Source organism: Lutra lutra, chromosome 7, assembly GCF_902655055.1.
Source record: "Lutra lutra chromosome 7, mLutLut1.2, whole genome shotgun sequence".
Taxonomy (NCBI): domain Eukaryota; kingdom Metazoa; phylum Chordata; class Mammalia; order Carnivora; family Mustelidae; genus Lutra; species Lutra lutra.
In genome coordinates, this window is record NC_062284.1 from 133,331,987 (window position 1) to 133,359,936 (window position 27,950).

A 27,950-nucleotide genomic window follows, 5' to 3' on the forward strand; every position below is an offset into this window, starting at 1 on the left:
GGGGGCGCTGGAGTGAGTCACTGCAGCTCCGGGAGGGGAAGGGCTGGGGAGCTGCGGAAGCCTGTGAACTGGTGATAGGGAGCCTTGCACCGAGAGAGCCGGCCCTTACTCCCAGCCCCAGCCCTCCTTGACTGGGCTGGTTTCCCAGGAACTCCGGATTACTAACTAGGACCTGGAGCTTGTAGGGTCTGAGGTCTGAGGTTGGTCTGGACCTGCAGGTTCATTCCCCGGGGCTTCCTGAGCTCCCCTCCTCTCCCTCCTCTTCCCTCCTGGCCTGACTGGCTCAGGACCAGAATCTTAGCGGCTTTGGGAGGAGGTGGGCTGAGTAGCTCCTACCTTCACCAGCTTCCGGGGGTGGGGGTTGGGGGGGGAAAGCCCTCTGACGAAAGACAGAGCTTTGAAAATGCACGCAAGGTGTACATGTAGGTGATAAAAATACATGTAAGTTATAAAATACTGGTCTTGATTTGGGCTGTCCTATAGCAGCATAAATAGAGCAACCTGCTTTGGGTTTTTGTTTTTTTTTTAAATGAAGTTAGAAAATAAACACAGACACTGTGAACACTTTTAAGTCACACCATGCCACAGAAAAACATTTCAGACCTAAGTCCTAGTAGTCTGCATCCCCTCGGTATCATAGTTGCGCCAGTCCTTTGCCCAGGACGCTAGGAGCTCTTTGGCAGTGGAGGAGGGTAGGTGAGGATTGCTGACCAGGTACCAGGCTGGATCCTGCCTCCAGCCAGCCAGGGCTGCAAAACAGGTTCTGTGCTGTTTTGGGAAAGACTGGCCACAGCAGTCCCACCCAGCAGCTCCTCCCAGGGGTGGGGCTAGAACTGCACCTACCCTTCTAGGGCCTCACCTGCATGCCTCCGTGCAAAGGACTGGGAGCTAGCCCTGGGCCCTGGGCTCTGCAAGGACCTGGTGGGCTCCCCACCCTGGAGCCACATAGTTAGGAATGACCCCTGTTGTCTCCACTTCCTGTGTCTGAGATATGCTTGGAGCATCACAGGAGGCATGGTGTGGATAAAACTCCTGAGTTTGCTGGGGAAGCTACTGTGTGGACAGACATGCTCAGCCTATGGGCAGCCAGACCTGGCCTGTGAGAAGGCCTTTGTTGCCCCTTTTCCCATCGTGGCTGTAGGGGATCCGACTGGATCTCAGCCCTGCTTGTTCCCTGGTAGATGCCTTTGTGCCGTGTACAGATTATATACCCAAATGCTGCAGGGTGAGCTGGTGGGACAAGGAGAGTCACAAAGCACTGCCTTCTGGTCGTTCCCACCGGAGGCCCTGGCTCCTGCCTCGCCAGGGCTGCTCTGTGAGCGTGGGCCCCTCCCTCATACTTGTGCTGACATCCGGGGCATCCTGGGAGGCTGTGGCTGACGCTATCGCTTTTCTGTCTGCAGGCTCCAGGGCCCTGTGGAACATCATGAACTGGGCAGAGTAGCTGAGGCCAAGAACCTCTCCGCCAAGAGCAAGGAAGAGCCGACCTGCTATCTCCCTGTGCCTGGCCTCATCCCCCTCCCTCTCTGCCCCCACTGGCTCCCGGACAAGAGCTGGGCTTCCAGCAGGACCTTCCCACAGGGCATGGGCAACTGGTGAAGTAGGGCTCACTGCCAGGGCCCGGTTGGCCACACCATGAACCTCCAGGCCCAGCCCAAGGCTCAGAACAAGCGGAAGCGTTGCCTCTTTGGGGACCAGGAACCAGCTCCCAAGGAGCAGCCCCCACCCCTGCAGGCCCCACAGCAGCCCCCCGCCCCTCCACAGTCCACCAGAGTAAAGGAGGAGCCTTACTTCGGGCACGAGGGCCCGGCAGGGGCGGCCCCTGTCTCCCAGCCTGTGGAGCTGCCCCCTCCCAACAGCCTGGCCCTGCTGAACTCCGTGTATGGTCCCGAGCGGACCACGGCGGCCATGCTGTCCCAGCAGGTGGGCTCCGTCAAGTGGCCCAACTCCGTGATGGCTCCGGGGCGGGGCCCCGAGCGCGGAGGCGGCGGGGGCGTCAGCGACAGCGGCTGGCAGCAGCAGCCCGGCCAGCCTCCGCCCCCCACGACGTGGAACCGCCACAGCCTGCCTCTCTACAGTGGGCCCAAGGGGAGCCCCCACCCCGGCATGGGGGTCTCTACGTACTACAGCCACCCCGAGGCGCTGAAGCGGGACAAAGGAGCGGGGCCGCAGCTGGACCGCTACGGAAATGCGGTGCGGCCGATGATGCCGCAGAAGGTGCAGCTGGAGGTCGGGCGACCCCAGGCTCCCCTGAACTCTTTCCATGTGGCCAAGAAGCCCCCAAACCAGACACTGCCCCTGCAACCCTTCCAGCTGGCGTTCGGCCACCAGGTGAACCGGCAGGTCTTCCGGCAGGGCCCACCGCCCCCCAACCCGGTGGCGGCTTTCCCGCCGCAGAAGCAGCAGCAGCAGCCGCCGGCGCCGCAGGCCGCCCTCCCCCAGATGCCGCTCTTCGAGAACTTCTATCCCATGCAGCAGCCCCCCTCGCAGCAGCCCCAGGACTTTGGGCTGCAGCCGGCCGGGCCCCTGGGGCAGTCGCACCTGGCTCACCACAGCATGGCGCCCTACCCCTTCCCCCCCAACCCTGACATGAACCCAGAACTGCGCAAGGCCCTCCTGCAGGAGTCAGCCCCACAGCCTGTGCTACCTCAGTCCCAGATCGCCTTCCCCCGCCGCTCCCGCCGCCTCTCGAAGGAGGGCGTCCTGCCTTCCGCCCCCCTGGATGTGGCCGGCACCCAGCCTGGACAGGAGCCCACCAGCAACCTGTTCCTGCATCACTGGCCCCCACAGCAGCCGCCGCCTGGGCCCCTGGGGCAGCCGCATCCTGAAGCTCTGGGATTCCCGCTGGAGCTGAGGGAGTCGCAGTTGCTGTCCGACGGGGAGAGACTGGCACCCAACGGTCGGGAGCGGGAGGCTCCCGCCATGGGCAGTGAGGAGGGCGTGCGGGCCGTGGGCACGGGGGACTGTGGGCAGGTGCTACGGGGTGGGGTGATCCAGAGCACTCGACGGAGGCGCCGGGCGTCGCAGGAGGCCAATTTGCTGACCTTGGCCCAGAAGGCAGTGGAGCTGGCCTCACTGCAGAACGCAAAGGTGAGAGTGGCACGGGGTGCAGGCCTGGCCTGGCCCAGGGCACGAGGAGCCTTGTCTGGGGCCAGGGGAGTCCACAGGGCAGTGTATTCCCTTCATTGACGGAGACGGAAAGAACCTGTAGGCTTTGGGAGTTCTGAGCTCCCTGTGTGCAGAGTCTCTACGTAGGTCCATCCCAACCTGAAGGAGAGAGGAAGTGTCTGCACGCGTGTAGTCCGCAGGCAGGAAGGTGCCATTGTGGGTTGGCACATGAAGGACTGGGAATAGGGGCAGGTGAAACCGTTGCCAGATCCTGTGTACGAAAACAAGAACGTGGCAGTGGTTACACAGGTGATTATACTTGTCAGAATGCTTCAAACTAATTAAAAATAGGTGCATTTTGTTTTATGTAAATTTTGCTGCAATCAGGTGGATTTAAAAGAAAGGGCCACAAGGGGGGAAGAAGAATGAACCGAATCTGAGCACTCTCTTGTACTTGCACTTTCTTATACTTGATCACAAATAATTTGTCATCAAACCCTGTGACGGATGGTGCCATTATCCTGTTTTGTTGCTAAAGAGGCTGAGGCCCAGGGATTATTTCATTGACGGAGATGGAAAGAACCTGTAGGCTTTTGGAGTTCTACAAAGGGCGCAAAGCTAAGATAAAAGCCTAGTATCTGGCTCCAAAGCCGGTGTTTGCACCTTCCTTCCCTAGGGGTTTCTACCCTCCCCCCATACTCCCCCACCCGCTTTTCCCCATGTCTTTGGGCCAGGCTGACATGTCAGAGGCTGTAGAATTTGACTTCCCTCCAGCCACTTGCCAATGGGGAAAAGGTACAAAGACCACCATTGCCTGGTAACAGGTTCCTTGGTTACTTTCTCTTGCAGAGATATGTTTTTTGTTTGTTTGTTTATTCGTTTGTTTGCAGAGATCCGTTTTGAGCTTAGATACTGTTTCTTGTGCCTTGCCCCATACAGATGAAACAAAAGAGGCTGTAAGCCACTTGTGGCTTGAAATGGCCATCTGGGGACCCCCGTGCCAGGCAGGATCCGAAGTCCTGGCAGAAGGGAGGTTATAGGGAGTATTTGGGAATGTGGTGAGAGAAAAGGTATTCAGGGAAAGACCGTAAAAACCATCGGTTTTCATGGGAACCATCATAGCATCAAATGCTATGGTTCATGGGAATGAACCATCGTGGGTGTCTGAGTTCCTGAATCCAGTGGCGACTAGAGGTCTAGGACTTCCCTTCTAAACCTTAATCTCTGTTTCCCCTCCCTCTCTCCTCCAGGATGCCAGTGGCTCTGAGGAGAAGCGGAAAAGCGTGTTGGCTTCAACTACCAAGTGTGGGGTGGAGTTTTCTGAGCCTTCCTTAGCTGCCAAGCGAGCACGAGAAGACAGCGGGATGGTACCCCTCATCATCCCAGTATCTGTGCCTGTGCGGACTATGGACCCAACTGAGGCGGCCCAAGCTGGAGGTGTTGACGAGGACGGGAAGGGTCCTGAACAGAACCCCACTGAACACAAGCCGTCCGTCATCGTCACCCGCAGGCGGTCCACCCGTATCCCGGGGGCTGATGCCCCAGCTCAGGTATGAGAAGCTCCCCATGCAAACACCTCTACCTCTAGTACCTGTGTGCTCCTGGGGACCTAATACTCTGTGGAAAAAAGGAGAACATGGCAATACAGGAGGGATTCGAGCAACCTGTGGAGATACTATTTATATTTTCCAAACCAAATTGACAGAGAAATGCATTTATGGGAGACAGATAGTTTTATACTTAAAATTAAGACTGCCTAGGAAAATCTAGGATGTGTGAATCTCATTACAGGTTAGCAAAATTTCTAATATGGGTCAGGTTTTGTGCTAGGCACTGGGATGCAGAGATGTTTACTTGTTCTGTCAGTACCAACATATATATGTTAAAGTCTCTCACTAAGATTGAGGTTTTATCTGTCTCATCTTTTCTGTCAGCATTTGTTTTTTACATTTTGATGCTGTGTTATTAGTTGCATACTCATTTAGAAGTGGATTAGACACTTCATAAGGAAATGCTTCTATTTATCTTTCATAATCTTTTTGCCTCTTAAAGTCTATTTTGTGAAACAGTAGCTTTTTTTTTTTTAAAGATTTTATTTATTTATTTGACAGAGATCACAAGTAGGCAGAAGAAGGCAGAGAGGGAGAGGGGGAAGCAGGCTCCCCGCTGAGCAGAGAGCCCAATGCAGGGCTCCATTCCAGGACCCGGGATCATGACCCGAGCTGAAGGCAGAGGCTTTAACCCACTGAGCCACCCAGGCGCCCCAACAGTAGCTTTCTTTTGATTAGTGTTGTGGGGAGGGGGAATGGATGAGATGTGTATCTTTTCCATCGATTTAATTTTAGCCCTTCTGTAGCCTTATGCTTAAGGTGTATCTTTCAAGTGGTCTCTAATTGGGGTTTGTTATTATGTGTTCTGACAACCTTTGTCTTTTAGAGCATTGCTGTAGTTTACTTTCACATAATTAGAGAAATATTTGGGTTTAAATCTGCCTTCTTTTTTTTTTCTCTTAAAGATTTTATTTATTTATTTGACAGACAGAGATCACAAGTAGGCAGAGAGGCAGGCAGAGGAAGGGGGGGAAGCAGGATCCCTGCTGAGCAGAGAGCCCGATGTGGGTCTGGATCCCAGGACCCTGGGATCATAACCTGAGGCTTTAACCCAGGTTAAAGTGCAACCCAGGCACCCCTACTGTTTGCCTTCTAATTTATCCCATATTGCCTTTTCTATTCCTTTCCCCCACCCCCTCACCCCGTTTGGCTTGATTGGGTTTGTTACTCCATTTTCCCTCTCAATTAATTTATTAGTTATATACTTGTTTATTATTCTTATTTATTTACTTAATTATTACTCTTATTTATTCATTACTCTTTTAGTAATTATCCGGGTAGCCCTTCTTTTCTGGATTCATGTGAGAGAACTAAGTCCCACAAAAAGGAATTTGAATGACTACCTTCTCAGATGGCACAAAGCTAGTACCATTCCAGATGCATAAGCAAGCTAAGTCATTACGTATAGTGAATGCCTCATGACATTAGGGCTTAATTTTCTGGTTGGAAAGAGCTACTACAGTGTAAAACATGCATTCTTGGCTTATTGAAATCTAATATAAATTAGTATTTTACCTCTTCCAGAACAATGCAAATTCTTACAACACTTTTAACTCCATTTTTCACCAGTCTCTAACTTGTAGAATTATTAACATGTATTTTCATTCTCTAAACATTTTAACATCACCAGGGTATTATAACATCATTGTTTTTATTAAGTTTTTAACTTTAATTCCTATATAGTTAATATACAGTGTTATTTTAGTTTCATCTGTACAATCTTGTGATTCAACAATTCTATACATTCCTCAGTGATAACATTGTTTTGTTCAGTTGTTGTTCCTCTTAGATTTACTGAAAGACTTAGCAATTTGTTGCTTTTCATTTCTTCTCATATCTCCAGGCTTCTAGCTCAGAACATTTATGTGCTGTTTGAAGAACGCCCCTTAGTATTTCCTTCAGTGCGAGTCTGTTCATGATTAAATTTATTAGTCTTTGATTGTTTGAAAACGTTTATTTATTTATTTATTTTTTTTTTTTAAAGATTTTATTTATTTATTTGACAGAGAGAGATCACAAGTAGACAGAGAGGCAGGCAGAGAGAGAGAGAGAGGGAAGCAGGCCTCCTGCTGAGCAGAGAGCCCGATGTGGGACTCGATCCCAGGACCCTGAGATCATGACCTGAGCCGAAGGCAGAGGCCCAACCCACTGAGCCACCCAGGCGCCCCGAAAACGTTTATTTTTTAAAGATTTATTTATTAGAGAGCTGTCAAGAGAGGAGGAGGATAACTTTGCTGGGTGGAGAATTCTGTGTTGGTAGTTACTTTCTCTTGGCATTTAATATCATTCTATTGTCTTTAGACTTTGTTGTAGTTACAGTATTAGGAAATCACCATAAGCCATTTTGTTGTTTCTTTGAATATAAGGTGTCATTTTATCTTACTGTTTTTAAGTGTTTTTTTTGTTGTTGTTTTTGTTTTTGTCATTGCTTTTCAGCACTTTTGCTGTTAGACCTAAATACTGGTTTGCTTTGTGTTTATCCTGTTTAGAGTTTGTAGTCCTTCTTGAATATATCGTCTGCCCCATTTTTTCTCTTCTCTCCTTCTGGAACTCCAGTTACACGTCTGTTGGAGCCTTTCACCATATCCCCTATTTTGTCTGTCATGCACTTTTCTGTATTTTCCACTTTTCTCTTACTCTGGACTTTCAGTTCACCCATTCTCTCTTTAGGTGTATCTAATATGTTGTTAAGCCCACTCATCAAGTTCTTATTTTTAGTTATTTTTTTTTAGTTACTGAACTTCTATTTGGTTCATTTGTAGCATTTCTAGTTCTTCAGTGAAATTTTCAACCTTTTCTTCTATTGCATAATTTAAGCATAGTTTTCTTAGAGTTTATGTCTGATAACTCCATTAGTGGGATCCTCGTGGGTCTCCTTCTGTTATGTTACTTCTTGTTTTTTTTTTTTTTTAAATGCCTGTTACTTCTTGTTTTTAAGTCACATTTTGTTCTCTTACAGATCTGGTTAGTTTTAATTGCATGTCAGACATATATGAAAAATTGTTGAGGTAATTAAAGACTGTGGATGATGTTCTTGTCTTCCAGAGAGGATTTAGCTTTGCATCTGACAGGTAGCAAAGGGCATTAGCAATCCTGAATTATTTAATTTAATCACCAATTGAGATAATGTGATTTTTTAAAAAGATTTTATTTATTTATTTATTTATTTGTCAGAGAGAGGGAGAGCAAGCGAGCACACAAGCAGACAGAGTGGCAGGCAGAGGCAGAGAGAGAAGCAGGCTCTCTACTGAGGAACGAGCCCAATGCGGGACTCGATCCCAAGAGCTTGGGATTATGACCTGAGCTGAAGGTAGCAGCTTAACCGACTGAGCCACCCAGGCGTCTTGAGATGAGATAATTTTAAGTTAAGCATTATTCCATGTGATGACGAGTGTATTTCTGAGTCACCTTTATTCTGAGGAGTTAGCCTTTTGGAGCCCCAGTCCAAGGCCTGGGGGTTTATCAGGCTCTCCTTCTTCGGCAAGGATTTTTTAGTTCTCAGCTGGAGATTTGGCCTATAAGCCTGTCTTCCGTAACAGAAAAGGGAGCTCTGAGATTATCACAGGCAGCTCAGTCTCTACTCCCTGGTTGTGATAGAGATTGGAGGCTAGAGGCCTTAGCTTGTCCTGAGGATGACTGGAAGGAGCCTGAGCAGCTGCACAGCTCCACATGCCCATTTCACAGATGAGGAAGTAGGTCCAGAAAATGCGAGAAGTTACCTAAGTTCATACAGCCAAGAAATGACAGAGCTAGCCCTGGAATTTGGATCTCTTGAATCCCCACCTGTGGGTACTTTCACTTCACCAGGCTTTAGGAGGAGGTCTGTTTATGTATTTATTTATTGTTATTGTTTACTTATTTTTCCTTATATTATAGATATTTTCAGTGTTGCACAAAAGTGTAGAGGATGGTAAAATGAACCTCAGTATTTAGTCACCCCCTGGTTTTAACGGTTTTCAGAATACAGACATCCTTTTTTTAAATTTGTACCTCCACTTCTTCTACCACTAGATTTTTTGTTTTAAACAAATCCCAAACACCATATCATTGCACTCATAAATACTTAGGTTTGTATCTGAAGTACACTATACATAAGCTTTCTCCCTTCCTCCTTTCCTTGCTTCCTCCCTTCCTCCCCCTGCCTTCCTTCTTTCCATATAACCTCAATATTGCTATCACATCTACAAAATTAATACCAAAAATATTGTCAAATCGTAGTTTAATTCTATTTCCCTTATTACAAAGTTAACAAATCAATACAGCTAGCTGAGTTCATGTTGGGTTTCTAGTCTAGCAAGTTTGGGGGCCTTCAGTTCTACCGCATTTTTTTCCGTGTAATCATCTTGTTCCCCTAAGGGAGGAAGAATAAAACATTTCATTTCTTCCTAGTAGAAGAAGAAAAGAAGGGCAAGAAAAGAAAAGGGCACAAATGGGTAAAGGCCATGGCCAAGACTTCATGGACCATCAAGGCCCTCTGCTGAAAGGGGTTGTGGGCTGGACCCTGGGAGGGGGAGAAAGGCTGCTGTTCCCAGGCCTCCTGGGCCACTGTGACCCAGCCTCACCTCTCGGCCAGCCCTGCACCCAGGGAGACAATGTGGATGTTGCTCATCCTCATAGGGTTCCATTCTCCTGAGAGGATAGGGATGGAACAGAGAAAGGCCTCTGTTCCCTTACATCCCTACCCTCTATTCTGTCTGAAGACCCATGAGGCCTACTGAGCAGGGAGAAGTGTAAGCTCGGAGCACTAACCCTTGACAGCATGAATGGGCTAGTCTGTGGTCATGGGACTGATACTATGAGGACAGGACTGTTTTGTTCATTTGGTGGCCCCGTACCCGGCTCAGGTCGGGGCACATAGCAGGCACCTCCATCATATACAGAGCTTGATAGCAGCTCGTATTTATTGAGTAATTACTATATATCAGGTACTGTTCTCCATGATTTCCAAGTATTAATTCATTTCATTTTCATTGCTAACCCATTTGGTAGGTAATTATTATTCCCGTGTTAAAAATGTTGATGCACAGAGAAGTTAAGAAATTTTCAGTGTAAGCAAAGGAGGTAGATCCCATTCCAAGCAATCCAGCCGCGGGGCCTGGACCTTAACTACTATAGCTCCCTGTCCAGTGGCATACTTATGTCAGGGGTTGCGAACCAGGGCGTGTGGGCCAAATCCAGACCTAAGAATGGACTTTACATTTTAAAAGGATTATTTGGAAAGCGTGGAGAGGAGGAGGGGAAGAAGAATATGTGACGGAGACGGGCATGTAGCCCACAAGCCGAAATTTATTTTCTGGCCCTTTACTGAAGCAGTGTGCTGACCCCTAGCCTAGAGGAGACCATAAAGGGATTTTTGGACCCGTTCCCTGTCTCAAGCTTGCCTTGGTCGGTGTAGCGGGCAGACGAAGTTCCAGAGGTGAGACTGACAAGTAGTGGTCAAGTCTCCAGTTTTCCCAGCACCTAGGAGGCTGAGCCATCTTGGTTCTGTTTCCTTCTCCAGGCTGAGGACATGAACGTCAAGCTGGAAGGGGACACTTCAGTGCGGAAACCAAAGCAGCGGCCACGGCCTGAGCCCCTGATCATCCCCACCAAGGCGGGCACCTTCATTGCCCCTCCCGTCTATTCCAACATCACCCCATACCAGAGCCACCTGCGCTCTCCTGTCCGCCTCGCCGACCACCCCTCTGAGCGGAGCTTTGAGCTGCCCCCCTACACGCCTCCCCCCATCCTCAGCCCTGTGCGGGAGGGCTCCGGCCTCTATTTCAATGCCATCATGTCAACCAGCAGCATCCCAGCCCCTCCTCCCATCACGCCAAAGAGTGCCCATCGCACCCTGCTCCGGTCTAGTGAGTGACACCCCACATTAGGGGCCATGGGGGCAGGGAATGGGCGGGGGGAGGGCAGCGGGCAGGGATGAGACTCTGCTTATAGGGCTGCTGGAGATTGGGCTAAAATACTGTGGTCAAAGGGGTTCCAGTCCCTTCTCTGAGAGAGAAAAGGAGACTGTCCTGGTTCGAGAACATGCAGGGGTGTGGGAGGCGGGTATGAGCCCAACTGCGCAGGTTCAGATCCCAGTTCTACCATTTACTATTATTTGTGCAAGTCGTTCAAACCCTCTCAGCTTCAGTTTCTTCCGTATTTAATTGAAGATCCTAGTAGTATTTGCTTGATGATGAAATTGCCGATCTCAACTCTTCTGGGATCCACAAATACCAGTTTCCTGGCATTCAAACTAATAGCCACCTCGCAGGGTTGCGGGGAGGTTCGTATGCATCAACAGACGTAAAGCACTTAACATCATACCTGGAGCGTCCCGTATGCACTTACTGTCTGGTAGATCCTGTCTCCCGGCTCTCTCAAGCAGTTTTGGCGTAGAGCAGACATTTTGCCTGGCCTGGATGGTGAATTGTTGAAGAATGTTTCCCACTCCACGAAAGGCTCCATTTCCTCTGAAAAAATGGGATAATCCTGCCCCTTAGTGGTGGTGGAGGATTAAGTGGGAGTAAAGGCTACCTGAGGTGGAGGGGTGAGGCCACGCAGTCATGTCATGACGGTAACCTCCAACCCTGACAGCCCTTGGCCTAGCTCTCTGGTGCCCCCTTGTGTCTGTGCAAGAGAAATGACTCACCCTGGGCTGGCTGACCTCCTCCCCTCTCACATATTGTTCAAGCTTCAAAGCTTCTCTCCCTGTCTGGGTTATGCAGGAAAAAGTCACTGTAGAGACCAGACTGGCAGCAGTGAGAGGTCTCCTGTCCATCCAGAAGTGTTTATCGAGTACTTGGGTGTAAAGCGTTGAACTGGGCCTGTGAAGGCTCCAGCAGTGCATGGGACAGCATAGTCTGTTCTAAAGAGAGTACAGGGTCATTAGGGAGTTGACCTGGGAACCTGGGAGACAGAAAAGCAGAGGTTGTGAGCAGAGTGGGAGCAGCAGCCTGCGAGTGAAGCAGACCCTGAGCTCCTGAGCCTGCAGGGACTCCCAGCCTAGGGCCTTAAGACAGCCTTCAAGAGAGGGTGGGGCTAGAGCTGAGCTTCAAGTGGGAAGGGGGTGGGGAGGGTCCACCAGGGTGAGGAAATGAGCGGTACCAAGGCCTTGGAGCTGGGGCGTGCAGGGAGAGCCAGGAGAGCCGACAGTAAGCGGTCTGCTGGATCCGGGGTCCAGGCGAGGGGGTGGTGAGAGGCATAGATGGAAGGGAGACTGCGTGAGCCAGCAGAGTGAGGAGTTCGCGGTTTATCTCAGGCTGCAGAGGGGAGTCAGCCAGGGTTTGGGTTTCAGAGCAAGGGAGTGTCTGGATCCCGTAGGACCTAATATTAGCTCAGGAGAAACTGAGGCAGAGAATCCAGGACAGAAGGGTGGAGAGAAGTATGAAACGGGGATCCCCTTCACCACCGTGCTAGTGTGCCAGAAGTTTCGGTCCCTTGACTAGAGCAAGTACGGCTTAAGGCCGGAGTTAATTCTGTAGTGTGGGAGCTCCTGGGGCAGGGACCCAGCTCTGGGTGGGAGTAGTAGTAGTAGTAGTAATAGCTAATATTTATCAAGGGTGCGGCTCTGCGCGTGACTTATTCAGCCCTCACGTTAACCCTGGGGGGTGGGTAGTAATAGCCCCTTTCAGCAGGCGTGAGAGCAGAAGCAGCCACATGTTTGGCAAAGTCACAGTTAGCCGTCACAGTCTCAGGCTGAGGAGCCAGGATGCAGGGTGCCTGGTTTCCTAGTATGAGTCTCTGTGAGTCACTGCTGTGGCTCTTTGCAAACAGAGCAGCCATGTAGGGTGGGGGTGGGGGGGCGCTTGCTAAAGGGAGGAGGGGACCATTCACCAATGTGCCTTTTGTCCCATAGATAGCGCTGAAGTTACCCCACCTGTCCTCTCTGTGATGGGGGAGGCCACCCCAGTGAGCATCGAGCCGTAAGTACAGCCCTTTTTCTGGCCCGTGGCATGAGGGTGGCCGAGGGGGATCCAGTGCATGTGGGCCCTGTGAGGAAGAGGAGGGTCGTGTGGGGCCCGCAGAGGGCTGAGGGGGCCTCTGAGACTCTGCAGTGGCCTCTGGGCTTTACTGTGTCCAGCCTGCTTCTGTGTGGAAGTCACAGGGGAAGGAAAGGACCAGCTCAGTTTAAATTTCACCTCTGAGGAGAATTAGGGGGATAGTCCAAGAGACTTCTGTGTCTGGAGACCTGGAGCTTCTCCCCTTTCCAGCCTCTGGGCCTTGTCTTTCTGGCCATACCAGGTGCCCTTTGCTAGGCTGTCCTCACAGAAGCCAAATTCCCTTCCACCCAGTTGAGGCCTTACTGTGCTCAGCCTTTGCCAGTTACCCCCTGCACTTTCTCCCACCCCAGCGAGAAGGAGTCCCGGTCACCGCCAGGCAAGGCCTCACTCCCTGTCCTTTCCACCTCTGCAGACGGATCAATGTGGGTTCCCGGTTCCAAGCGGAAATCCCCTCGATGAGGGATCGCGCCCTGGCAGCCGCTGACCCCCACAAGGCTGACTTGGTGTGGCAGCCGTGGGAGAACCTCGAGAGCAGCCGGGAGAAGCAGAGGCAAGGTGAGAGGGGACTGGGACCAGGAGGTGAAGGTGGGCTGTCGGGCAGGTGGGTGGGCTGGGCCCGGAACCTGATTCCTTCTCCTCCCTTCCCACGCTTGCTCCAGTGGAAGACCTGTTGACTGCCGCTTGTTCCAGTATTTTCCCTGGGGCTGGCACCAACCAGGAGCTGGCACTGCATTGTCTGCACGAGTCCAGGGGAGACATCCTGGTGAGACAACGGCCCTGGTGGAGGGAGGGCCCCTCGGGGAGGCCGGCCCAGACCCGTGTCTGCTGACCAGCTGATCTGAGGCTGGCAGGGGGTCTGACCAAGCCATCTTAGTTCCAGAGCCCAGACTTCACGGCACAGGGTCCTCCTGTGTACCCCAGTCTCCAGTTCTGGGTCACTGAGTCCCCACCCTCAGAAAGACCGTCATTGAGGGCTTTCTGCACCTGTGGCTCTCTGTCCTGGGCATCGCATGTTCCCCTCTGAGGAGGCCCATGGCTGAGTTCCTGAGCAGCCCCACCCCCCCACGACATCACCATCCCACCAGACCCCTTGTCCCTCAGCAGCTAAGTGTGTGTGTGGCGGGGGGATTAAGGCTCACCCTACTACTCGGAGGGCTGAAGAGGCCTTCTGAGTTCTGCCCGGCACCTGGGATGCTCCGCCTGCCACCAAGACCTCTGCAGGGCCCTGAGCTTTCCCACTTCCCTTTCAGGAAACGCTGAATAAGCTGCTACTGAAGAAGCCCCTGCGGCCCCATAACCACCCGCTGGCAACGTATCACTACACAGGTGGGCCTGGACCTGCAGCCTCCAGGAGTCTCCGGCATCAGGGGGGCCCAGCTCTGCGCTGAGGCATGGCCCCTGCGGGGGGTGTGTGGCGTGAGAGTGTGGATAAGCCAAGAGCCAAAGAGAAGGAACTGACACCAAGCTGGGGTAGTTCTCAAGGGGCTTCCTGAGCCCTGGAGGCCGAGGGGGAAAGGTGTGGGCTGGTGGGAGCCTGTGCAGGCGGAAAAGTCCGTGGCAAGGTGCAAGGGACAGGTGTCTAGGGGGTGCCGTCCACACCAGCCTCGGGTGCCTGGAACTTAGGCAGTGCCTGGAGCGCCATGTCCCACGCCGGGCACTGTGCTTTAGAAGGGACGGTGACCCGGTGGCGTAAGCACAGCAGCCACTGTCCTCGAACCCCGCTGAACGGTGCCCCTTGCCCAGGCCAGGCAAAGCATCGAGGGTTCCATGGGCTTATGTCATTCAGTCTGTACCATAGCAGGGTGTGGATCTGGCTCTGAATGCCCGTGGGGACCACCGGTGGGTGCCCTCACACCTCTGTGCCAGCTGGGGTCGCCCCCTGCGGTACACACAGCCCCATCCAGCTCACTGCCTCGGCTCCCTTTCTGCCCCGCAGGCTCTGACCAATGGAAGATGGCAGAGAGGAAGCTGTTCAACAAGGGCATTGCTATCTACAAGAAGGACTTCTTCCTGGTACAGAAGCTGGTAAGCTGGGGCTCTGTTTTAGGGGCGGAACTGGCTGCATGATTTGGGGTTCTGTCTCCCAGTGGCGGGCCCGCAGTCCCTTCCCAGGCCCCCTGAGAAAGCCATGAGGGTAATGCCACTCAGTGTCCTCAGAGACACTTCTCCAAACAAGGGGGAACAATTGGGCCTTTCCTCCCCTTGGTTCCAGGTCTCCTTCCCTCAGGTTAGGGTCGTGTGGCCCTGCTCTGGAATCTCGGAGGCCTGAGTGGACAGACCCACCCAGAGAGGTTAGATTTGAGGCAGTGACTTGCCTGGGGGAGAACAGGAAAAGAAGAAGGGCTGCTGGCAGACGTGAGCCATCCCCACAGGGGCTGAGTACTTCAAAAGCCACAATTACATATGGAGGAGAGGTCACCCTAAGAATGAGGGGAACTGAGAGCCAGCAGGGAAGGGACTGTGTGACTGACCTGGGGGGCCACTGCCCCCCCCTTCCTCTCAGACCCAGGGCTTCCTTCCAATAACTCAGCTGAGCAGGTAGAGGAGGCCAAGCCTAGTTTTCCTAGATTGAATTTCTCTTGTCCTCTCCCCATCTTCTTCTGGGAGAAGAAGAGTGCTTTGCTAATCCAAGGACTTGCATCTTTCCAGCAGCCTTGCCTCACAGAATCTGAGCCTTGTGGCCTGCTGAGGCAAGAGGGTTTCCAAGAACGTGTTCTCTCCTCCTGGAACTATACACTGTGCCAGGACAGCTCTGGGGGCCGGGTGCTGAGGAACTCTCCTCAGGGCCCTATTGTGAGGACAGTCAACTTGCTGGGTTTTAGCAACACTGCGTTCCTGGATTGGGCAACATTTCTGCGAAGTACGTGCCTGTGAAATTCACGGTGGGGCCCCTAATGCCATAATGAAAAGAGCAGACCATTAGTCATACAGATGATCAGAGAGAATTGATAGCAAAAGCATAAATAGGATCTAATTAATACATCGTGACTCGGCCATTCCTGAGAGATGGGAGCACAACAGTTTCCTCCTCGGGCACTGAGGACTGTCACTGACCCTTGCGGCTCTGTGGACAGGACTTCCCAGCTCCCTTTGCAGCCCCACAGTAGGCTGAGCAGTCTGGGAGCCTGGGGCAGAAAGGGCAGAGTCAGAGAAAACAGCCTCTGTGTGGGGGAAACCTTCCAGAACCTAACCCCCCGGAGCCAAATGGGAGTGCTAGGATTTCAGAGGCTTGGGAGGCCTGCTGAGGTTGGGAGGCCTGACTCACCTGAGGTTACACAGCCGTTTAGTGGCAGAGTTCAGTTCGGAGGAAGACTTGGGCCTTCTGATTCCTTTTCAGGTTTTCCAGAGCTTTCTTGTTATCTCCCCTGAGTCCCTCTCTGACTTAGGACGTTGACCATTTCTCTAACCTCACTGTCTATTGCTGCTCCCTGGCGGGGAAGGATACTATTGCCCGGCTCAATGAAGGGAGTTTGTGTTACCACGTCTGGGCTGGCTCTGAGTGTGGATGGTGTCCAGACTGTTTTCAACCTGGCTTTTTATTTTGAAAAATTTCAAACTTAGAGCAACATTGAAAACATAGCACAGTGAACAGCCACGTATCCCTCACTTACATTTCCCAGTTGTTACTGTTTGCCACGCTTGCTTTCTCTCTCTTTTTTTGTCGATACATACATTTATATACATTCTGTTTCCTCTTCCTCTGTTTTAACTAATCATTAAAAGTAAGTTACAGGGGCGCCTGGGTGGCTCAGTGGGTTAAGCCGCTGCCTTCGGCTCAGGTCATGATCCCAGGTCCTGGGTTCGAGCCCCACATCGGGCTTTCTGCTCAGCAGGGAGCCTGCTTCCTCCTCTCTCCCTGCCAGCCTCTCTGCCTACCTGTGATTTCTCTCTGTCAAATAAATAAATAAAAATAAAATCTTAAAAAAAAAAAAAAGTAACAGACATCGTGATGCTTGATCCAAATATTACTTAAAAATAAGGATATTCTTAAAAAATGAAAATTTAAAAAAATAAGGATATTCTTTCGCAAAACCACAATACCATCCTTATACCTAAGAAATTGAAGCTGATACAGTAATACGCTCTAATATGCAATCCCTATTCAGGTCTCTCCCAATGTCCTCATGTTGCTTTTTAGCTTTTTAGCCTTCCCCCCCCCCCTTTTAATAGTGCTGAAGCATTGGTCAGCGGTTTATTCTGAATAGGCATTAGAGAAATGGTTGTCTTTCCTGGGTTTCTTGGGTTTAGGATTTGCTGCGGCTGAGGGGGGACATGCATGGATGGGAAAGACTGGAGTATCCCCAGGCAGGGGAGCTAAACCAGGAGCTCTGACCTCGTTTTGTCTTCCAACCAGATCCAGACCAAGACGGTGGCCCAGTGTGTGGAGTTCTATTATACCTACAAGAAGCAGGTGAAAATTGGCCGCAATGGGACGCTAACCTTCGGGGATGTGGATATAAGTGATGAGAAGTCGGCCCAGGAAGAGGTTGAAGTGGATATTAAGGTGACTCCCTTCCCAAGCCTCAGCTGCTTTGAGCCTTGACTTGTGTCTGGGGCGAGGGGCTGAGTTGGGAGCCTGAGGCCAAGCTCTCTGGAAGTCCCTGGAGGGTAGAGAGAGGAAGGCAGTGTCCCTGACCGCCCCAGGGAGCTAATATCCTGGGCACTGGACCTGGACCTTTAGGTTCCCCTCTCTGTCTACCAGGGTCATGGGAATAATAGATTTGTCAGTGCAGAACCTCGGGAGTTTTCCCACAGTGCTTGGACCAGCCCTGACTTACTGTCCCCTCATGGCAAATCTCTAACCCTGTTGCCCAGCTATGCAGCACTGCTACTGATTGTGTCACTATCACACGCCACCTGTGCTACTACTTCATATTTTTCTTTCAGTCAACTCATTTCTTACTCAGAAGAGAAACACTGTATCACAGTCCTAGAAAACCAGTATTGTTGCCATAGAAGGTACACTAAAAATAAATAGATAATGAAAATCAAACAGTGTTATTAAATTCTGGGTAGATACTCTTACCTGCCAAGGCTCCGAGTCTCGGGCCTGATCTCTGTTTAATGAAATTTGGAGAAGTATAAGAGACACGTTAAGACCCGACTCAAAACTTTGTCCTTGACACAGTCGGGATTGAAAGAAAATTGAAGAGCGGATGTTATTTAATTCTCTGCCCATGTATCCACCTGACATCATCTTGGGGTTCAAAGTCCACACTTGCTGACATGCTGCACTAAGGAGAGATTGTTTTGGTCCCCATTGTGCAGGTGGAAAGTGGGCTCAGGTCCCGAAAGCATGACAGAGGTGGTTTAGGATTGCAGCTAAGGCTGCTGCCTGGCCCCACCAGACTGCCTTGCTGAAGGGTGTGTCTTGGACTGGCCTGCCCTTTCCCTGCCTTTAATTTAGTCTCAAGGGCTTGGTCTCTTCCTGAGGGCCTCCGGGGCTCAAGACTCCATCGTCCTTCCTAGGTAGACCAGAGGGGGCAGGAAATGGAGTTGTAGCACAGGAGGCCGGGCAGGGCCAGGCAAGCAGGACGATCAGGGGCTAGTGGCCTCTGGCTGGGTCAGAATCCGGGTAGTACGGCTGTGTAACCGTGCTCCAGGCTCACTGCCCTTGGTCTTGTCCCCTGTAGACTTCCCAGAAGTTCCCTAGGGTGCCTCCTCCCAGAAGAGAGTCTCCAGGTGAAGAGAGGCTGGAGCCCAAGAGGGAAGTAAAGGAGACCAGGAAGGAGGGAGAGGAGGAAGTGCCAGAGATCCCGGAGAAGGGAGAGCAGGAAGAGGGGCGAGAGCGAAGCCGGAGGGCGGCGGCTGTCAAAGCCACACAGACACTACAGGCCAATGAGTCGGTAAGTGTGACCTCCGCTGGAGGAGTCCAGGGCCAGGAGGAGGGCTGGAGCTGAGCCTGGAGGTGTGGGAGGGAGGGCAGAACAGGAACAAGGTGATGGCAATCATCGATCATCATTGCCACAGCAGGATATGTTCTAAGTACTTTATGCTTTTAATTCCTTTAATTCTCATAACCCTGTGCGGTAGGTACTGTCATTATTCCCATTTTACAGATGAGGAAATTGAGGCCCCTGGGTAAGATAGCTAGTAGGCAGCCAGACTCCAAAGTCTGCTATTAATTTTTATAGTATATTGTGTCTGGATCTGAGACTCAAGAAGAAAGCTATGGGAAGACCTTAAAGGCATGTGGGACGGTGGGGAGGCATTTATGAGTTGTAGGTCAGGCAGACTCCCCCTGAGTGAGCTGTGTCCCCACCAAGAATATCTGACAAGAACAAGCTGAGACCGTGAGAACGGCCCTTCACATGTGTTCTCCGCACGATGCCCTCCTGCCCATTATTTCTCGTTGATTCCTCACGGTAACCCCATAAAGTGTTAACCCGTACCTGGAAGATAGAGGACACTGGGTTCAGAGATGCTGAGTAACTTGCCCGTGATTCTCATAATGAGGCCCCGTCCACTCTGTCGCAGACCAAGAAGCAGGATGTACCAGCCAGAGGTGTTCCTTGTCAGGGAGAGGCGCCCCCAAAGAGAGTAGGGATGGGAAGGGCCTATTAGGGAACTACTGTGAGAGTTAAAAAAAAAAAAAAACAAAACTGACAAAAAACAAGTATGTTGTACACTTGTGCTTTCAGCCCAGACGGCAGACTCGCAGCTGTCTCCTCCCTTTGGAGACTTGGCTGCGCTCCTTCTCCGGGTGCTGTGCTCTGTGCACAAGCTGCATGGAGTTCTGCTGACTTCTGTGAATACTTCCCTGTGAGGGTCAGCCCGTGCACAGACATGACTCTCGATGGCCATCTGAGGCTTCCCTGACTCAGGGCCCATGATTCTATGTCCTGAGCAGCACCTCGCCAGCTCTGTGCCACGGTCCTCTGCTCTCCATCGTCTGCTCGCCTGCTTCGTATTTCCCTCAGTGGCTCCCGTTGTCCGTCCCGTTCACTAGACTGTGAGCTCTCTGACAGCAGGGGTTCCTGTCTGTCACCTCTGTATCCCCAGCACCTGGCATAGGCGCGTGGACTTGCATCTCATTTATGGAATTCAGGCACGAATGAATGGGCTAAATGACTGCAGACGTGCAGACATCATTAATGGAGACATCTAGGCCTCCCCATCAGGTAGATGCATGGGGAAGTCCTGTGGCAGCTAGGGCTGTCCCACAGAACAGCTGTACCAACAGCTTTGTAAAGATTGAGTTGGCCATGGGGCGTTTGCACGGCTCAGCTGTTAAAGCGGCTGCCTTCGGCACAGGTCATGATCCCCAGGGTCCTGGGATCGAGCCCCACATCAGGCTTCCTGTTCAGTGGTGGGTCTGCTTCTCCCTCTCCCACTCCCCCTGCTTGTGTTCCCTCTCTTGCTGTCTCTCTCTCTGTCAAATAAATAAAAATGTAAAAATCCTTGGGCAGGGGGCGGGGGGGGGGGGGAAGAGTTGGCCAAAGACTGGAATCAGCTGCCAAAAAGAGGTGAGTCCGTTGTCACTGAAAAGATTCAAGTAGATTCTAGAAGGCCATTTGGCAGGAGCGTAGGACCTTCAAGAGCCCTCTGTTCCCTGCGATGCTAGAATTCAGGAAACTCTCTTTCCCAGTCTCACCTGTCCTTGTCTGATCCTCTCCAGGCCAATGACGTCCTCATCCTCCGGAGCCATGAATCCAATGCCCCTGGGTCTGCTGGTGGCCAGGCCTCAGAGAAGCCAAGGGAGGGCGCTGGGAAGTCACGGAGGGCACTACCTTTTTCAGAGAAGAAGAAAAAACCGGAGACATTTAACAAGACCCAAAATCAGGAGAACACTTTCCCTTGTAAAAAATGTGGCAGGTAAGATGGTGGGCCCTGCCTCCCCTGGGACCTAGCAGAGTGGCCACCCCTGGGGAAGGCAGGGAAAGCGGCTTTCCAGGGGAAAGGGCAGAGGTAGTGGGAGCTCTCGCCTTGCTTTCTGATTGGCAACGAGGGTTTCTAGGGCAGTGATGTCACCTGGCGGCTCTGAGGAGAGGGATGATGGTGCTCAGTCAGGAACCCATCTCTCCCCTCGAATAGGGGTGGGAGTGAGTGGGCCGTGTGGCCGGAGCCCATCAGGCAGGGCCGGGGCACCCCGGTGGGGTGCGCGTTCGCACACTGCACAAACACACGCGTGCACGCGCGCTGTCGGGCCTGGTGGTTTCGGGGAGTGGGGCCGGCCGTCTGATTTGAGCCCCTCCTGCCCGGCCGCAGGGTGTTCTACAAGGTGAAGAGCCGCAGCGCCCACATGAAGAGCCACGCCGAGCAGGAGAAGAAGGCCGCCGCGCTGAGGCAGAAGGAGAAGGAAGCGGCGGCTGCTGCGGCCACCGCAGCCGCCAACTCTCCCCACCAGCCGGCCCTGCGCGAGGAGAGCGGCGCGGGGGAGCGGGGCTGACGGCCCGGGGTGGGGGTGCCCGGCCGAGAGGGCGCCCCGCGGCCGGCCCGAGCTCCTGCAGCCCCCAGGGGCAGCCAGAGGGAGCGCCGAGAGACGGCGCGGACTCCGCTCTGCAAAACGAGACAATAAACGGCTCTGTTAGTTATCAAAGGCCCAGGAGCAGTCTTCAGGGCTACAGGATCCAGTTCTCTCCTGGAACCGAAGGTCCCCGCCTGCAGGGGCTGCCCCTCGGGAGGGGCGCCACTGCCGCCACCGCCGCCGCCACCCACACCGGGACCTCTGCCACCGCGCAGCCTCTTCAGTTCCTCTTTGTGTGTCCCCGCCACCACACCCCCACCCCCACCCCTTCGGTCCGGTCGGTCGTGGAGAGCCTGGCAGGGTGGTTCCCCTCCCCGAGGATGTCAGAGGTGGCACTGGTCCTGCCCCCAAGGCCCCGGCAAAAGGGACTCCCCTGGAGGGAGTGTGGCCGTCCTCGCTGAGAGGGAGCTCAGCCTGGTACCCGTGCTGTCTGTATGACAATGGCCAGGCCTACGCCTCTCCAGTGACCCAGTCCTCCGGCCACCTCCTCTGGGAGGAAAGCTGCCGGAATGCCTAGAGGTCAGAGGACAGGTGCCTGTCCCTTTGCTGCTGGCCCGCAGCCTGCTGGGGCTGAACAGTTTCTCGAATGGGGGTGGGGTGGGGGTGGGGCAGCGTTCCTCTCCGGAGCCGCCGGGAGGGCTAGGAAGGGTGCAGAGAGTGGAAGCTGCGGGACTGGGCTGGAGGGAGCTCTTTGATAGACCTTGGCTCTTCCTGCTTCCCACCTTTTTGCCAAACACCTTTGGGCCCTGGAGGCTGCAAAGGGAGCTTATCCGGGGCCCAGCCTGCTCCCCCTCGGTGTGAGTTCCTTCCCTGCCTCTTTCCTGCCCTTGGCAGCTCCCCTCTATTCCCATCCCATCTGGTCTAGCGCAGCCCCCAGTCCTGCATGCTGGAGATTTCTGGATCCTTCCCTGGGAGGGGGAGGTCTCCTAACCAGATTGGACAGGAGCCTTCATTCCTTGACTTGTGTCATTTGGGAGCTATTTATTTATTCGTAATATTTAATTTTTAACATCCTCTCAGGGACCAGGGGCCTCCTGCTTTACAGAGGCCCAAGTGCATTTATCCCAAAACAAGGCACCTTCTTGGCATCCTCAACCCCCCCCCCCCCCCCCCCCCCCCCCGCCCCATTCCTAAGACCCTAAGGTCCCTCACCTCATTGCTCTGGAAGCTCTTGCCATTAGGAGTGATAGTAGCACTGAAAGAGGGTAGAACGGTGTAAGGTGTCACCAAAGCCACACAAAGACTAGCAGAAGCAAGGGAGATCAAAGGCAGTTCTTAATTGCTACCTCTTCTCTAGCTGTATTTTCAAGTTGCCTGAGGGGATTGGCTGGAAGCCAGGATTCTGGCCTTTGTTTCTGGCTTGACTGAAGCCATATTTGGCATGGAGTCACTGAAGTGAAGGGCTGGAAGTTTCCAGGGGCCCCAGCACTTGCCAGTCCTATAGGAGGGCTGAGTTACTTTTCTGATCTTGTTATTCAGCCTTAGTTGTGTTAAAAGTTACAAGTGAATGCAAGTATATGACAGGTCAGCAGGTTAGGAAGGAGCTAAAAATTCTGCCACTCTCCTTATGAGATAGCCAAAAGGCGCCTTGTCTGATAGGGAGTGGGGAGGGAGTTTCTTTCTAAACTATGCACTAACAGGTGTTTTTCAGCATTCATTTATGCATTAATATGGTTCTTCAGGACCCCAGCGATGGGAGTAACAAAATTCTTCTCCCTGCCAGACTCCAGGAAGCTACCTAGATCTTCAAGTTCCCAGTTAATTTCCCCCAAAGGCTTCTTCAAGGTCCCAAGACTGCGAAAATCTGGTATACCCTCCGGAAACGGGAAGGTGGCAAATTCAGGCTGTCTTCTCAATCACTTGTGTAATAAGAGTGCCTTCGCAGCTTCGCCCCAAAGTGCTACTTATGTTTCCCGAGGTTTTTTCTATTTCAGTAGTAGTTCGTTTCAGGCCCCTCTGTAGACACATGGTAAGAGGAAACCTGCTTCCTTGAGAGTGATTCTCCTCTTCTAAGCTCATAGAAACCAGACTGGGTAAATGTTGGTGGAGAAAATCAAGCTGGTACCTCTGTATTAATTCCACCAGACACTGTATTTTAGGAGGGCTCGTGCTCCATGATGGAGTCCTATCTAGAATATTTGGTGAAAGTTAAAACGTGTAGCGGGCAAATGCCATTGTTGCAAGTGATCTGCGAACAAAGTAGGTGCAGCCCGTAGGAGTCGGGACAGGTATATCCTTTATGGTGCTTTCTCGCTGTGAACACAATCGGCTCGTCTTCTGTTAATTCTTTTTCTTACTGTCTTCTATTCAGAGCTGTTTGCTTTAAGAAGTTAAATGACAAACACCTCCGGCTTTCTGATGCCTTCCCCACACCATCTCCCATATCCATCTTCCAGTCTCCATCCACACTTAGCTAAGGGCATGAAACTAACCTAGTGCCTGTGTTCCAGACCATTTCTGAGGTCTCTTACCCACCCAAGGAGACTGTGCTCCAGCACACTGTCCTCCATGCCTTCAGCAGCCCCCCTCACAGCTAAGGTACACCCTCATCCCTTCTGCCACCCCCTCTACCCCTGACAGAGGTTGTATGTTGCTTATGTCTAAAGAGATCCCCTATATTTAACTGCCTCAGTGACCTGACCTCTTTCTTCTCATGTGCCAGATGTTAAGATGAAGGAGGAATACAACACATACTCAAGCCTCAGCTATTTAAATATATTTTCCCTGGGGCTTTTTTCGAATGGTATTTATTACCAGACTGGCAAGCCTAACTCCTTAGGTTTACAGGAAGTATGCATATTTTTATAAAACAATTGTATGTCCTCCCCATATTTTGCTGTGTTAATATTTGCCTCTAACAGTTTGCAGCTGTTTCAACTTTCCCTCATTTGTCTCTAAGTTGAAGGCCTTGTTTGGAGGGGACAGCACAGGAACAGCCTTGACAGTCTGTAATTATTGTACAAATATTTTAATAGCATATAAATAAGTATATTCCTTTTATTTTGGAAAAAAAATGATCAGACACTGCCTTTTGTGTGTTTGCTGCCTGTGGCACCCTTTTTTAAAAAGACTGTTACATATTAAAATAGTGTATATATATATATATAAATATTACCTCTTTTGCTGTACAGTTGTGATAGACCAGACTGAAGATTTTATTTTTTGTGTGCTTTTTATAAAAAAGAAAAAATAACACACTAAAGTAAATCTTGCGGATGTGATTGTAATGTACCTATGTAACTTATTTACTTTTGAATGTTCTTCTGTATCTTTAAACCTTTTATTAAATAAGGTTTTAAAAATTCAGAGTTGAATTCTGTGTTCTTTTGGGGAGATTTTCACCACCCGGGATTGAGGTTGGGTGGCCCCGTTTTGCTTGCAGGGGATTACTTGACAGATTTGAACCATAAAGATTCCCTTTTATCACCTCTTTGTCAAACGATGCCAGGACGGGAAAAACAAGCTAGCGTTTGCCTGGCTACAAAGATTCCTGAAAAGACAGATATTTTTACAAAATTTTAGACAAGGAAAAGCCTCAACTCAGTGTCTCACACAAAAATATGTACAAGGCACACTTCCCACGTGTTAGTTTCGTGGAGATGAAGTACGGAGCGTGCAGACGGCAATCAGGTGGCACAAGCGAAGCCGCGGCGCTCAAGACGGTATTTTTCCTACGCAGCGGTAGGCCAGTCTGCCTTGACGGACGTCACCTTCACTCCACTCCTGAATTTTCTTTTAAACACGGTGCTTTGTTTACAAAAAAAAAAAAAATTATGGAAAATGTGAAAAAGGAAATGCGCCTTCAGAGTAAGCAGTGCCCGGAGCGCCTCGCTAGCACCATGGCAACCGCTCGACCCCCGCCAACTGCGGGAGCGCGCGGAACTCGCGTCCTCAAGGCCGCCGTTGCCATGGCTACGCTCAGCCGCGGGGGCGGGACCTGGCGGAAAGGCTCTCCCGGAGCCGGCCCCGCCCCCCACTGCGGCAGGAACGCCTCCGAGGGCTGCGGGTCGGACGACCTGGTGGCCGAGCTGCGCCACACCGCCGCAGCCGGTTGCAACCGGCGCAGGGCTGCCCCTGCCCGCCCCTGCCTCCGCCGCCTGCAGTGTCGTTTCCCCGGCCTTCTGGCGAGTCCTGTCCCTGGCCTGTGTCCTCCGTCCTCAGACGCCCTCGCCGCCTGGAGCCATTACCGCGTCTGCAAGGAAGCCGCTTGCGGGCTGGCCTTGCCGCCGCCGCCGCCGCCGAGACCTCAGAACTGTCTATTCCTTCGGGGACGACACAGCCTTCGTCTGCAAAGCAGCCGCTCTTCCGCCTGAAGGCCGACCTCCGACCGCGAACGCCGCTGGATCGTCTCCCGGGAGGTGCAGCGGGTGCCCCGCGTCCCGGCTGCAGGGAGAAGGCGGCCACGCCCCGCGGCCACACCCCGGGTCCCCTCCAGCCCCGCGGTTCCAGCCTTGGCCACCCGCCCTCGCTCCTCGCCTTCTTCGCCGCGACGCGACCCCCTGCCTGCGCGTGGAGACCCCGGCTGCGGACCCCGACCGGAGACGCAAGGTGGCGGCGGACGCGTGACCGACTGCCTCAGCCTCCCCGAGGCTTCGCTCCGAGAACGAGCCGACGGACTGACTTGGGGGGCGGGCAGCGAAGGGACAAGAGCAGGAGTCTGGTGTCATTTGTTAATTGTGATCGCGTGAAGCTTGCCTCCCTCGGGCATATTGGGGCGAGTGTTGGCAGCTGTTCTGAGTCCTAGAGCACAGGCAGACACAGCCTAATCCGTATTTATAGAATTGGGGCCCGTGAGAGTTGGGAAAATGGCGATGACACTGTTGGAGGACTGGTGCAGGGGGATGGATGTGAACTCCCAGAGAGCCCTGCTGGTCTGGGGGATCCCAGTGAACTGTGATGAGGCTGAAATCGAAGAGACCCTCCAGGCTGCGATGCCCCAGGTGCCCTATCGAGTGCTTGGGAGAATGTTTTGGAGGGAAGAGAATGCGAAAGCAGCCTTGTTAGAGCTCACTGGCGCTGTCGATTACGCCGCGATCCCCAGGGAGATGCCGGGGAAAGGAGGGGTCTGGAAAGTGGTCTTTAAACCCCCGACTTCCGATGCTGAGTTTTTAGAAAGGTTGCACCTCTTCCTAGCGAGAGAGGGGTGGACCGTGCAAGATGTTGCCCGCGTCCTTGGCTTTCAGAACCCCGCTCCGGCCCCAGGCCCAGATATGCCAGCAGAGATGCTAAACTATATTTTGGATAACGTTATTCAGCCTCTTGTTGAGTCCATATGGTACAAGAAGCTGACGCTGTTCTCGGGGAGGGACATCCCGGGGCCTGGGGAGGAGACCTTTGATCCCTGGCTGGAACACACTCATGAGGTCTTAGAGGAGTGGCAGGTGTCTGATTTAGAAAAGAGGCGGCGACTGATGGAGAGTCTTAGAGGCCCTGCCGCTGATGTCATCCGCATCCTCAAGACCAACAACCCTTCCATAACCACTGCCGAATGCCTGAAGGCGCTCGAGCAGGTGTTTGGCAGCGTGGAGAGCTCTAGGGACGCGCAGGTCAGATTTCTGAACACTTACCAGAACCCGGGAGAGAAGTTGTCTGCCTATGTCATTCGTCTGGAGCCTCTTCTGCAGAAGGTGGTGGAGAAGGGGGCCATAGATAAAGATAACGTGAACCAGGCCCGCCTGGAGCAGGTCATTGCAGGCGCCAACCACAGCGGGGCCATCCGAAGGCAGCTGTGGCTGACGGGGGCTGGGGAAGGGCCTGCCCCCAACCTCTTCCAGCTGCTGGTGCAGATCCGGGAGGAGGAGGCCAAGGAGGAGGAGGAGGAGGCTGAGGTCGCCCTCCTGCAGTTAGGCCTGGAGGGGCACTTCTGAGGCCCAGGAGTGGGGCTGTAGTGCAGATGTAGATCACAGCCGATTTCCTTGTCTCTGTGCTGTCTTACAGGTGTGTCTCTTAGTTGTAAAGACTTCGCCATGTTCTCTTGTTTTGGGGGGGGGCGGGGGGAGTCAGGCCTGGGTATTCGTGTAACATTAGTACCGCCTCGCCAGTGAGCACCCCTCGCTGCTCCAACGGAGTGGTACTGGCTGCAGTGCGAGTACAGACCTGTCCGCAGGTGCTCAGTGCAAGCTGTCCTTGTGGCAAACTTCAGTTGTAAAAAAACATGTGAATTCGTGACACTTCCCATTGAGGCAATTAAATGTGAAATTGCATGTTCAGATGTTCAGCGCAGGGCCTGGCAAACACGAGAAGTGTTCAGTAAATACAGGAGCTGTTGTTAACTAATACCGTGAGTAGTTTTTTGTGTTTACAGTAAATTGCTCCTCATTTACATTAATGGAAAGAAATGTGACTTAATTAGATGCTATTTAGTTATTCAAACAAAGCGAATTTCTTTTCATCTTGAAACATCTGGATCAGTTTAATTGAAGAGTATTCTGAGACTATGGAATGGGGTGTTAGAAAAATATTGCAGTTCTAGAATTATGTAAATCAGTTTTTCTCTGTACAAGATACAGATATAAATTGCATGGGGAGGCTAATAAGAACCGGTTACAGTATCTGTTCCCCCATTTCAAATATTTGTCATTGAATAGTAGTTCTTGTTCATGCTAAGTGTTCTAAATTCGAAGTTATCAAAATACATGTAAATGAATAAAAGAATTTAAAAAATTCTGTTGTCTTTTCTGACATGTATACAAAATTTCATTGTAATTAAGCTCTATATTCTCTTAGGAAGACTTCCCCATGTCACTAAAAAATAAAAAAAAAATCAAACCAGTTACTTTAAGCTTT

General features: G+C 52.0%; 2 protein-coding genes across 4 annotated transcripts in view; both read left to right on the plus strand.

Moving 5' to 3' along the window:
* MIDEAS (mitotic deacetylase associated SANT domain protein) overlaps positions 1-24,470 on the plus strand; it is a 68,751-nt gene extending 44,281 nt beyond the window's left edge. For all 3 annotated transcript variants that reach the window (XM_047735434.1, XM_047735435.1, XM_047735433.1), the window contains exons 2-13: positions 1,404-3,090; positions 4,359-4,658; positions 10,219-10,564; positions 12,553-12,619; positions 13,110-13,252; positions 13,357-13,460; positions 13,948-14,023; positions 14,634-14,722; positions 17,052-17,201; positions 18,331-18,543; positions 20,316-20,512; positions 20,906-24,470. In XM_047735434.1, the coding sequence (XP_047591390.1) occupies positions 1,636-3,090; positions 4,359-4,658; positions 10,219-10,564; positions 12,553-12,619; positions 13,110-13,252; positions 13,357-13,460; positions 13,948-14,023; positions 14,634-14,722; positions 17,052-17,201; positions 18,331-18,543; positions 20,316-20,512; positions 20,906-21,086 (3,321 nt within the window). In that variant the 5' untranslated portion in view covers positions 1,404-1,635 and the 3' untranslated portion in view covers positions 21,087-24,470. The remainder of the gene's footprint in view (positions 1-1,403; positions 3,091-4,358; positions 4,659-10,218; positions 10,565-12,552; positions 12,620-13,109; positions 13,253-13,356; positions 13,461-13,947; positions 14,024-14,633; positions 14,723-17,051; positions 17,202-18,330; positions 18,544-20,315; positions 20,513-20,905) is intronic.
* Positions 24,471-25,164: 694 nt separating this feature from the next.
* PNMA1 (PNMA family member 1) lies at positions 25,165-27,829 on the plus strand. The gene has a single exon (XM_047735436.1). It carries the CDS (start codon positions 25,970-25,972, stop codon positions 27,029-27,031), a length of 1,062 nt encoding a protein of 353 aa, XP_047591392.1. The 5' UTR covers positions 25,165-25,969; the 3' UTR covers positions 27,032-27,829.
* Positions 27,830-27,950: the final 121 nt, after the last annotated feature.

What these genes read in the sequence shown, in the direction of transcription:
- PNMA1 (XM_047735436.1), top strand. Translation starts at nt 25,970, where the DNA reads ATGGCGATGACACTGTTGGAGGACTGGTGCAGGGGGATGGATGTGAAC.